The sequence below is a fragment of the Suillus subalutaceus genome, assembly GCF_016647625.1.
Source record: "Suillus subalutaceus strain FC151 chromosome Unknown DFJ58scaffold_179, whole genome shotgun sequence".
Taxonomy (NCBI): Eukaryota; Fungi; Basidiomycota; class Agaricomycetes; order Boletales; family Suillaceae; genus Suillus; species Suillus subalutaceus.
In genome coordinates, this window is record NW_024540428.1 from 93881 (window position 1) to 104814 (window position 10934).

General features: G+C 47.7%; 5 protein-coding genes across 5 annotated transcripts; 3 read left to right on the forward strand and 2 right to left on the reverse strand.

Annotated features, from left to right (window-relative positions):
- Positions 1-270: 270 nt before the first annotated feature.
- Positions 271-1625, reverse strand: DFJ58DRAFT_718936 (uncharacterized protein; the record flags this gene model as incomplete). The annotated part of the gene is made up of 6 exons (XM_041384547.1): positions 271-297; positions 388-746; positions 796-1099; positions 1150-1182; positions 1212-1368; positions 1420-1625. 6 exons carry the CDS (start codon positions 1623-1625, stop codon positions 271-273), a joined length of 1086 nt encoding a protein of 361 aa, XP_041237475.1.
- Positions 1626-1728: 103 nt separating this feature from the next.
- DFJ58DRAFT_669093 (uncharacterized protein) lies at positions 1729-2968 on the reverse strand (the record flags this gene model as incomplete). Its single annotated transcript, XM_041382759.1, has 5 exons — positions 1729-1851; positions 1921-2214; positions 2265-2498; positions 2553-2613; positions 2679-2968. The coding sequence occupies 5 exons, from the start codon at positions 2966-2968 to the stop codon at positions 1729-1731; spliced, it is 1002 nt and encodes a 333-aa protein (XP_041237476.1).
- Positions 2969-3417: 449 nt separating this feature from the next.
- On the forward strand, positions 3418-4232 carry DFJ58DRAFT_734536 (uncharacterized protein; the record flags this gene model as incomplete). The annotated part of the gene is made up of 3 exons (XM_041386504.1): positions 3418-3585; positions 3638-3754; positions 3804-4232. 3 exons carry the CDS (start codon positions 3418-3420, stop codon positions 4230-4232), a joined length of 714 nt encoding a protein of 237 aa, XP_041237477.1.
- Positions 4233-6396: 2164 nt separating this feature from the next.
- On the forward strand, positions 6397-7249 carry DFJ58DRAFT_846617 (uncharacterized protein; the record flags this gene model as incomplete). The annotated part of the gene is made up of 3 exons (XM_041393332.1): positions 6397-6682; positions 6738-6844; positions 6989-7249. The coding sequence occupies 3 exons, from the start codon at positions 6397-6399 to the stop codon at positions 7247-7249; spliced, it is 654 nt and encodes a 217-aa protein (XP_041237478.1).
- Positions 7250-7329: 80 nt separating this feature from the next.
- On the forward strand, positions 7330-8100 carry DFJ58DRAFT_749573 (uncharacterized protein; the record flags this gene model as incomplete). The annotated part of the gene is made up of 2 exons (XM_041387670.1): positions 7330-7620; positions 7657-8100. The coding sequence occupies 2 exons, from the start codon at positions 7330-7332 to the stop codon at positions 8002-8004; spliced, it is 639 nt and encodes a 212-aa protein (XP_041237479.1). The 3' UTR covers positions 8005-8100.
- Between the last annotated feature and the right edge of the window lie 2834 nt (positions 8101-10934).

A 10934-nucleotide genomic window follows, 5' to 3' on the forward strand; every position in this document is an offset into this window, starting at 1 on the left:
CGAGATACCCTAAAATTTGCGCTCCTCCCCGGACCCATTTTGAAGTGTTGTGATCATACCAATACCCACCAGTGACAATATGCTTGATAATATCTTGATGAGCGAATACTCAGCAACTGTTGCGGCTTGGTGCCTGGCGATTACTGTATACACACGACAAACGAAATACATGATTGAAGGACTCGTATCGTTCTGTTGAAAATATCACTGCTGGTCCAAAACGCCGAATATATGCTGGGAGATGGACTAAGAAATGAAATTTGGGCTTGCTTATAATGATGCTGGGCGCACACTGTGCTGTGACGTTAAGAAAATATTGAATCGTTCGAGACAATTTTGCCTAGAAAAGAATGAGAATTGAAGTCTTATATTTCTGCGTAAACCTACAAGATAAGCTTCCGTATGCACAATCTTTGTGTGCCAGACGAGTACGACAAGTTCTCCCATCACACTCCATGCATTGAGGACAGTTGAAGGGACGAGGTCATAAATCAAAAATGGCATCACTTGCGCCAAACTTTTGAAGTGTTTCCCTATCAAACTGCCTTTGTAATGGCAGATGTAGTCTGCATTCAAGCATGGAGCGTTGAGTCCGTTCTTATCAACAGACTCAAGACAGACTTGAAAGATGCCCATGAGTTTTGCCTTGTCGAGCAAAAACACGGTTTGCCCCAAAAAATACTTGATGACGCCAAGCAGTATCATATGCAGAATTTCTGTCGGAGTGTCCATGTGTATATCGAGCCCTGCTAAGAGTGTGAATGAAAGCTCAAATCACTAGAGTACTGAACTAACCTTGCATCCCCAACAATGGGTTAATAGCATCATCGAGCTTTTTGCCTTGCAAAAGCTCTGTGAAATCTTTCTCAAGGACGGCTGTAACTTCAGCTTCAGGCATTGCTTGGGTGCCAGCCGCATGCTTTCGAAGTTTTTTCCCAAGTTCCACTAACACATTGAGGATTGAACTGGAAGCAGAATCGCGAATACCAGTCGACGACACCAAATTCTTGATCTTCTCCGACGCTCCTGACTTCAACGTGGTCTCAAACTGTTGCCGGATCTGTGCCATTGTATTTTCCGGGGTTCGTAGATTGCCTGACTGCGAGCACAACATTAGCTTGTTAGAATGTAGTTTAAATGCATTCCTACCGTAAAAAGGCTGCAGTACCCATCACCGGATGCCTTGTGTTCTTTTGTCCCGCCAATATCACAAGTCTTCTGCAAAAATAATTGCAGTTTAGGCCAGCGTGGCTGCATTCCTCTGCTTGCATGGGATTGTCTCCAGCGAGGAAAAGCACATACAGAATCAACAAAACCTCCTCGTTGTACTTACAGTCCCAGGCGATGATACCTGATTCGGCAGCGTTACTGAAGATTGAATCAGAATTTTGACTTCAGTGGATCGAGGAAACAGCATACCAAATAGACTCTTTCATGGCTCGCATGAGTTCCATGGGAGCAGCATGCAGTGAAGATGTGACAAATCGCACAAAGAATTCCTTCTCGAGCATCTCGCGCAGTAGGTTGGCATTTGACATGTAAATTGCATGATGTTTGTTCCATTGTTTCGAGACATTGCCGGAAACATCATCCATAAAAATGAGGAGGGGAACCATATGGACCATCCGGCCATTAGACTTCTCACGCAGCGGATTCGGAGAAAGCGACACATATTTGGCTGACGAAGCTGTTGTTTTGCGTGAGTAGTGAACCACTGATGCGATGGATTCAAATCAATGCACGTGTAAGGCCACAATCAAGCTCGCCTGGAGTTGCAGCGATCTCTTCAAATGATCGCATGAACATGGACGTCGGAATGATCTCGCATTGCTCATTAACAATGAATCCAGCCTAATATAGTGATTACTTTGTATATCTAGATAGATTCGCAACTAGGAGACATACCTCCATTCATTCAACCGCCCGACCAAGAGCATATAAGGCCTGACCATCTGACTGCTCGCATGGGTCAGAGGCACTGTCACTCGAATCTGCAGGCAGCGAGGCATCAAAAAAGTGCTCCGGTATCAAATACCCTCCAGAGTCATCCTGTAATAGTTCACCTGTGAAATAGATCATTCCATCGACACGAGCCACAGGTGGTGAGGGCAGATCAAGCAACATCTTCTTGCCATTGAATACTTGCGACATTCCCTCCCCGCTATCTTCCGGATAGTCTTGCATTGCAAAACGAGTCAGCAGATTTGCATAGTCCTAAATCGCGGTGTCATATTTGCTGTTGCATACAAACACACCGGACATACCTTTGCAATCAATTTCACAACATTGTTGATGTAAAATATATTCCCAGAACGAGCCATCACCTTCTCTGTCGGATCGCCAACAAGATTATCCAAGTACTTATGGGACTTCTTGATGGCGCCAAGTGAGGGGACATCCTGAGCACCAAGCTGTCGCGCCCAACTGAGGACTGCCCTCTTCTGGGCATCAGAAAATGGGAGACGTGGAGAGCTAAAAAGGAGAGAGGTCACAAAGTGCTTAATGTAGACTTAAGCACTACAATCTTAATACTAGCACAAAGAAAAACGAACTGCTTTTGATGGCCAGGGATACGCTGGATTGTCCAGCAAAACAGTGTCCTTGAAGTTTTTTCTTTCATAGATATCATCTAGTAGTGTGATTGAGTATAAGGCCTGCAAAATTAATCATAAAGTCACTCACCAGGGAGCTCTATCCCGAAATCAGGTGTGCTGTCATCCAAAAGTTCTTGCTCATTGTTGATTGGGGCAAGCGGCATTGAGAACAGTATTTCTCCTGAAGCAATAATTGCCTCGAGTTCTGCAAACAAGTCCAAAGGACCCTCGTCGAACCTGAAAGTGCAGTCACTGATCGCCTTGTTCAAAAGCTCAGATAATCCAAGCTCAGATTTGGAGTGCTCATTGTTTCCCACTGACACAGGTACCGTGGATGGTAGCGCATCAGTAGGTAGTGTGTCGCAGGGGTCCATGTCCATCAGAGAGACATTGGTGTCGAAGAAGTCATCAGTGCCAACACAATCGTCAGTATGGGCCTGAACAACTTTTCGGCACTGCTTGGAACACTTTCTCTCAGCATAACGGACATGCATTCCTTGTACAATGTGTTTTGAGACATGTCGAAACTCCATCAAACGATATTCGCCATCCTTGGGAGGGCACACCATGCATTGGACGCGCTTTCGAGTGTTATCAGAATATTGAAGGACTACAGCACCAAGTCAATAGAACATTCATACCACGAGATGAAAGAAAACGCACCAATACCATCAACCAAGTCTCCATTATTTAGTGTCATGCCGATCTAAAATCTACCAAAGCCTCGGTGACTTGATTCTTGCTTGATTCTCAGTCTGCGCTGGCAGTGTGGTCACGTGAGCTTTCACCTGTGAAATCAACAAGTCTGAAGTCCCACGATGCAATGTCTCCACAACTCTCCAAAATGACCAACAAAGTTATCCACTTTTCGACCATTATCAATCCAAAGAATCAGTCTGATGAATGCGACAGTATGCCGTGGCAGCGTGTCCTCCTTACAATGTGTTTTTTGGGCAGGCTCCCAAGGGAGGCAGTTCAAGGGAGCAATATTGTGAGTACTTGATGTCACCGTCAACACGCTTGCTCATTATCATGCATGATAGCCTGTCCATGTTTCAGTTTCTATTGCTGAAGAATATGGGCCATTTACCTCCCCAGTGATGGAAGCTATATCAGTGGATCTTTGCCCTACTCGTCCTAATTCACCATTGATGGACGATGTGAGTTTTGAAATTTTTACTGAATATTTCTGGATCTTACCTCATGCAGTCAATTCCCAGTCAAGTCAACAACGATTTTTCTTCCCAAGAGGATGTCACTATTGCATTCCTCCCACTTCAAGGAACCTTCAACCACAATAATCCGATGGACTGGGCCGCGCTATCAAAGGAGATCGAAGGATGGTTGGTGACCGAAGTAGACATCAGGTCTCAATTGTGGACATGGGGATGTGATGCTTTTTGGCTCACGTTTGTCGCAGCATACCCTCTATTTCCCAGAGGCAAATGGCTGATGTGGGACCCTTGCATTCCTGTGGAGGGGACATTTATTAAGGAGTGGTTGGAGCGGTCAAGTGATATCGATGCCATAAAATTAGGGGGCGATCATTCTCTCCTGGCTTTGCTTGGTGACATATGGGCTGAATTCAACAGACATACTGCGCTTTATTACCCTTTCCCTCTCATCGATGTCAACTAACTCTAGGACACTTGTTTGTGTGCTGTTATGTTTGTGTTGACTAGATATTAGTCTGTATCATGTGTATACTACTTACTGTGCCAATGATACCATTGTTTTATGCCTCCGAGTCAGTGTGATGCTGTTGCCGAGATGCCTCCCATTGCCCAAGATTGTGATCTAGATAGTCCGTCTGTTGGTGCTTTCGTCAGTGCGGTGGTTGCAGCGTACGCGTATAATAGACGTGACTCATGTGAGGGATCAGCCATACAGGTCGCTCATATATTAGCACCAGCTGGGTCACAGGTCTATCACAGGGTCTGATTTTCGACTGTTCTACATGACCGACCTAGATATGTCCGATATATGCACCGCAAAGGGTGTGTACTGGCCTCGATTTGGACGGATTTTCAGCTGTAACCAAGTCATCAGCCAGGATTGGGATAAAACCTCTCATAGATACCGCATATGTAGGTTAAATTTTTAATTTATGTGGCAAGGCTACAATCGAACCAGTATCTACCCTGTTGCTATGTGTTTTATATAGCTTTCGCACTACCCCGGTTCGGGCCAAAGCGACACTTGACGGTGTAGATTCACGCTGATAAATATATAATCGTGCGCTCTGTCGTCATAAGCATCCGCGCAGGACAACCAGATTCAACTTCATTCAACACGCTGCATCTCAAAAGTAGTGCCTAGGCTTCGCTTCGGATGTACACAGCTTAGCAGCTGTGGAGGCTCTGCCTAATGCAGAAGGAACGAGTGTCTGTGGAGGACTAGAGGCTCCGTATGTTTCAAGGTGGATCAAAATCGTTTAGCATGCCTCTAGGCGTGAACTTTATCTGAGATTGCTGACGTTGTCCTCCATCAGGCTCCAGGGCACAATGCTCTTGTACGTCATGATGACCCACATCTATGCCACGCCGCAGCGGAAACACGGACACTGATATTATTGATGAACTTTACTTCACCCGTCAGTGTGTCCTTTAGCAATGATCTCGCCGAATGGTGTGTGAAGTGTTAGATCAACTCTCTAGTTATCTAGCAGGGGTGGCATGGTGAGTGCATGGATGATTTGGATTTCACATGAGTGTGCGCCCAGGACCAGTCAGTTATGATCAGCTGCAGTAATGCACATTAGTAACGAATCGAATTCATCTGGATATCACTTTCTCGGATCTGCGAGGATGGCACTTTCGCTAGTATTGCTATCTCAGGCTGCTACTTGTATCCTACGTGGGCGCGTTGGAGTCCTCAGCATCCAATAGCAGGGGACATGCCTCGTGTCAGAGACTTCTTTGGTCTCTGTCTTCGAGTCAGTGAATCATAAATTCGTTTGTATATCCAGGGTTCTGAATCGCTCTGTATCCGCACTCAAGGCTTCATTTCCCATCCTACGGATCCAACACCCCAATCGTGTACGTTGGTTGGTCCAAGTTGACTAGACGTGCCGTCATTGCGCAGCGTATACATAACGGACACCATTAATGGTAACATGTATGGTCGTCCTTGTACATCGGCCAATCACAGACTACCTCATCATTCTACGCACAGTAATCAGAACATCACTCAGAATGGGATCTTATGCGGAAGAACAAAACCTCTGCTACTGTGTTGCGTGCTCTCGTGACAGATCACAAGGTGCTGCACCAACGTATGTACACAAGATCTGACGCAGAAGGACGCATACGATATTTGGACGGTTACGAGGCAGCCTTATCAGATCTAGACCAAAAGTGGCGCTTAATGAATCTAACCTCGCTGTTTACTTTGGTCCATGAAATTATGCGAGGCGCAGTGGAGAGGTTTGGAGGAAGGTCCAATACCGATGTTACGGAGTCTATCACTTGGATGGAGGGTTGATTGAGGAATGTCGAAGCTGAATCATATCCAAAACTAGTGAGTGCCAAATCGTACAGAAGTTGACGCACTTTGATAAGCAGATTCCATAATAGGTTAATTTCCGCGGTGCATCAAACCTTCGTGCCTGCAGGCATGATCTTGTTTGAGAGATGAGTTGTTCTTCGAGCAAATGCCCGTGTACAGCCTCAATTATCGTATCGATGGCACACCTTCTACAGCGTGTTGATGCTTCTGCGACTTTGGAGAACGAGCGCTTAGGGAAGCCTTATTAACCTGGCTGAATTTCACCGTCACTGCACTCTTCTTTCATCCTAACATCATGTCTGAGCTCCCAACGGACCATTCTGGTCTGGAATATATCATCAATCATGTTTTTTGTCCTCTCAAATTGCCGCAAGCGAGCGACCATACCCTTCAGAACGACTTGGCCTTATCTCAGGCGGTCTTGGATGCTGCTCAAGCTTTCAACGACCAGCTGCCGTCCGATAAGCAACAGCTTTGGGCGAGCAGCTTTAAAATGCTTCAGAACCTCCAAGATTCAATCAGATTCAGCGTAATGTCTCTAAAGGAAGTTGAATCTCAGATCAATGCCATGGACGACGAAGGTTTGTTATTTCATCTCATTTACATTTTCCCCCCCGTGCTGAGTATCATTTTAAGATGTCCTGGTATTTATGATTCGCGCCCAAAATGCTGCGGTGGTCATGAGAAAACTTGAATCTGAGACCATATTTGAATCATTCGAGATCTCTCCTGACCCCGCCGCAGTGAGGGCGCACAGGGAAAGCTGATCTGTTCGTATCCTGGACCTGCTATCACGGTCCCAAACACGATTGCCAATGACGCTACCTTTTCCGCCGAGCTGGCGAATTTTCTCGTTTGCATGGATCAAGATGTCCTTGATGCGGCAGCGACGTGCAGAAAAGCTGATTCCACTGTTCCCGAAGAGAGGGACACAACTCACCCCCCGGTATATCACCGAACTCCTGACCGGTATACTTCGTGGCCTCGGGAGTATCGCTGATGTTCCTCGCATCCGCAAGCGCATCGGAGATGACGTGCTGTGGAACAACACGAAATTGCCGTGGAGGCGGTCTCCGCTTTGGCTTGTCATTCGCGTTGCTTTACAGACGACTCTGGAGGCGCAATGCTCTTGGACGAGCGACATATAAATCATTCATGGCTGTTCTTGATGGATAGGGTCACGACCTCGCCATTGATCGTAACTTGTCGAATGACAATCCTACACTTTATGTCGGCAAAGATTGCGCGCCGTCTTTCAAGCTTGGAACCTCTGACTTCTCTGGAGTTATCACAGACGGTCGTTAAGGCACGAGTATGTTTAAGAGTATCTTCAGATCAGAGATGGGAGATCTGTTCAAGGCGTGCAGCAGACCTCGCCTCTTGGGCTCCCGAGACCCTCTCGGTCTTGCAGGGATACTCACCTTTCCTTGAACACGAGTCGAGAGTACATACCCAAGCTTTGGCTGAACCCAGCATCGCCTTACCCATCAGCCCCGTTCAACCACCAGCCAATGCGCACGTGGGACAATCGATGATTTCCTGACGCTGATGCTAGCTTCCTGAAGCTGCTCATGCTGCAGAACCATCCATTTCCCTGATAGACTTCGAGACGGCCGTTAGATCAGGGATCGATGACTGGGGTGGCGCGTGTTTCATTTCAGAACATCGATTCCGCTGCATCTCGATTGAGTGTGTCCTCCGCATACTCCTCGCGAGCGCTAGAAGCTTACCAGGGAAACCCGGAGAATACGTCAATAAGCTTCTCATTCTTTTCGAGCTCTGGGTAGCCATGGATAAGATCGTTATCAAACAACTCCCACTCCTAGCAAACTATCCCCCTGAAGTCCCATCGACTCTTTGGGAGAATCTCCTGATCCGAAAATTTTCAGCCTTGATCGTCTGAAGGAGCGCTGCGCGCCTACTTGGAAACGCGTCATTGCCAGGCGTCCCAACCGTTTGTCAGTGTTCTCGTCCACCAACGACAACAAGTCATTCGCAGCAGCATGTGCAGTTTTTACCAGTCATCCATGTTGCAAGTTTGAAGCTGAAATCGAGGCGGATGCTCGGGAAGAGCGGGAGAAGAAGTTGGTTGAGCTTCGGACCCTCAACGAGAGGTATGCTTCCTCCAGACAAGCGCAGCAAGCTTATCACATGATACCGTGTCAACTCCTGGGGTATGAGTACCACGTTCGGTGGTGTTCCAAATGTTGCCTGGAGGCAGATGCGATCCTGACATTACAGTTCACGAGTGGCCGCTACCGGCATGAACAGAGGCATCGTGGTTGTATTCGAGCTAGCATGCCCCTCGTTCGACATGTGGAGATCTATGACATTCCATGTCCTCGTCGACATCTGCGCTCCAGAACAAATTTTGCCACTCCTCCCTTCATCACCCTGCCGAATTATGACGCCTTGCATACCGCAAATGCCATCCAAGGCAAAGGCTGACTTTGGCGTCAGACGCCAAACCCTTCGCTGCATGCCATTACCATTACCAAAATATTCCCACGGTAGCCGACTGCATCTGTGTGAACAACGGTCTCGTATTTCAGCCTTTTGATATAACCACAGAAGCATGGATAGCCGCGCCGTTGCACTGGGATTCCAGCAAACTGTGCACTTTCCTTCTTCCCAAGGGACCGTACTATGATTTGCAACGGTACCTTGCAGGAACGCACACACCTCAAACGAGGTCATCGCCAATCAGGCGGATTGTCACAAGGATATGACCATTCACGAATTCATCGCTTTCGAACTTTACGGAGCGGACCACTACTGCAATGGATGAATGTGCTACGTGAACTCCGTGCGAGGACACTCAATTTTCGATGCGAGGAAGTCCATCTGTTATTAGCGCAAGCCGTTTCACAGGTTGGCCCATGTTCGTCTACAGGGCCTTCCATGGCACGAGGAACTAAACAGCATATCCTTCCTTAGCGCACTGCTCGGAGAGCTGGAGTTCTTGATGGCAAGCGTTGAAGAAAATTGGTTGGAAGGTATCACGATAAGCACTCATCATGATTGTGCCGTGTCTTGTCCTCGACACAGGAAGAGAGTATCAAAAATCGGGGATATTTGTTGCTTCGAAGGATACGAACAGCAACCTTTACGTTGCTGGGGCAGCTCTCACGGAAAGTGCAAGCCAGCGACGACGAGATGGCCAGTCGGGATTTGCAAGGACGTCTTCGTGATATGGCTGCCATCTGTCGGAGCACCTTTGATGTTGACGAAAATCCTTCGCTACTCTTGATATCATGACGATATCAAGATATTTGCGTACTGTGCGGCCATGATTTACGACAATACTCCAAACCAACTGGGCAATCTGTCACAACATTCCAAGCTACTGCTAGAGCGAGACAGAGATGTGTCACGCATAGAAGCTGCTGTTCGTCAATATGCAGAGATTCACAGGGAGGGTCTCGATTGTGCGGTGAGAAATATGGGGCAGCTACAGACGAGGAACTCCTTGGAGGGCCCTGCCGGCTCCGAGTTCTCGTTGGCTTGTGACACAGACTGCGCCTTCCTGTTCTCAATTACCGCAAGCTAGCACTAAACTTAATTAATGGGTGTTTGCTTGTTGATGGGAAGTCGCTGGGTAGGCTTCCGTCGATTATAGTGCAACATCCCACCTACCAGGCAATTTTCGGTGATGTTAGCTTGAAAGTTGCGACTCTGTTAACGCACGCTGACTCATTAATTGCAGCAAGTTTGGACATTGTTCCAGCTGATATTCCTGGAATGGAGTATGCACACGCGGGAACCCCCACGACCATCAGGTTAGTCACCCTTATTGTTATCATTCAGCAGCTAAAATAATACACACCTTCCAATGAAGGTATCTTCGCCCTCCGTGACTCCGATCTCATCATCCGCGCGAAGCATGTCGAACAAGGCTCGCCTATCCTTCAACTCATTCCGAGCCATAAATTTGTGGGGGACTACTACCTTGATAGACGGCCATACTCATTGGCTCAACCTGGACACAAACGAAACAGAGATCCGGCCAGCGGAACATGCGTGGCAGTCTTCACTTGAAAATTGGGTCCTGCGATTTGCTGTTTCGGGGGCCCCTCGACACTGCAGAATGCCGGCGGTGCCACTCTTGTCGACGTACGTAGCCACACGTGGGACATGATCTCCAAGAGTGCGTCCTCTGGAGGATGCCTGCTACATCGTGGTCACATGCAACAAAGGTTCCGGTAACACTCACTCGTTGACGGCTTATTTACCTCGATATGGTCTGGAATTCTTCATCGACGAGGATGGGGAAATGCAGTCCCGTACATGCGCAACATGGTCGTTGATGATAACCAGTCTACTGGAACGATGTTGGGATTAGTCAATCAACTCGTCATGCGTCCGAAGTCGCAACAAATTAGGACGAGCATCCCCGCAGTCATCATCCAGCGGTCGTATCTCATACGCTGTTGATAAGCATCACGTCCGGGTTACCATTATCTGAAGGCGACCGAGTGGCGTACCACTTGTACAGGATTGATACAGATCTACCTGCTGTCTCGCTGGGCTCGCAGGTCTGACGAATAAGCTCTATCAGGCGCCCCCATGCTTTACCAGTGACTGTCTCCCTGATCCTCTGACGGTCGAACGGGAACAGAAGGGCGTTACATCTTATGCATTCTGCGGCTTGCCGGTCTTTCATGAAGCTTCGCCCTCGTGATACAGATTTTGCGCGAAATCAGTTCGTTGTCAGCCATGCACGTCTGGTATCCCACACATCTTCAGAAGATGCAGAAAGTTTCTTGGTCATGTCTTGCATCCCTCGCACAACACCACGGTTTTCATCCAGCTGCGAAATCTATTATGGACTAT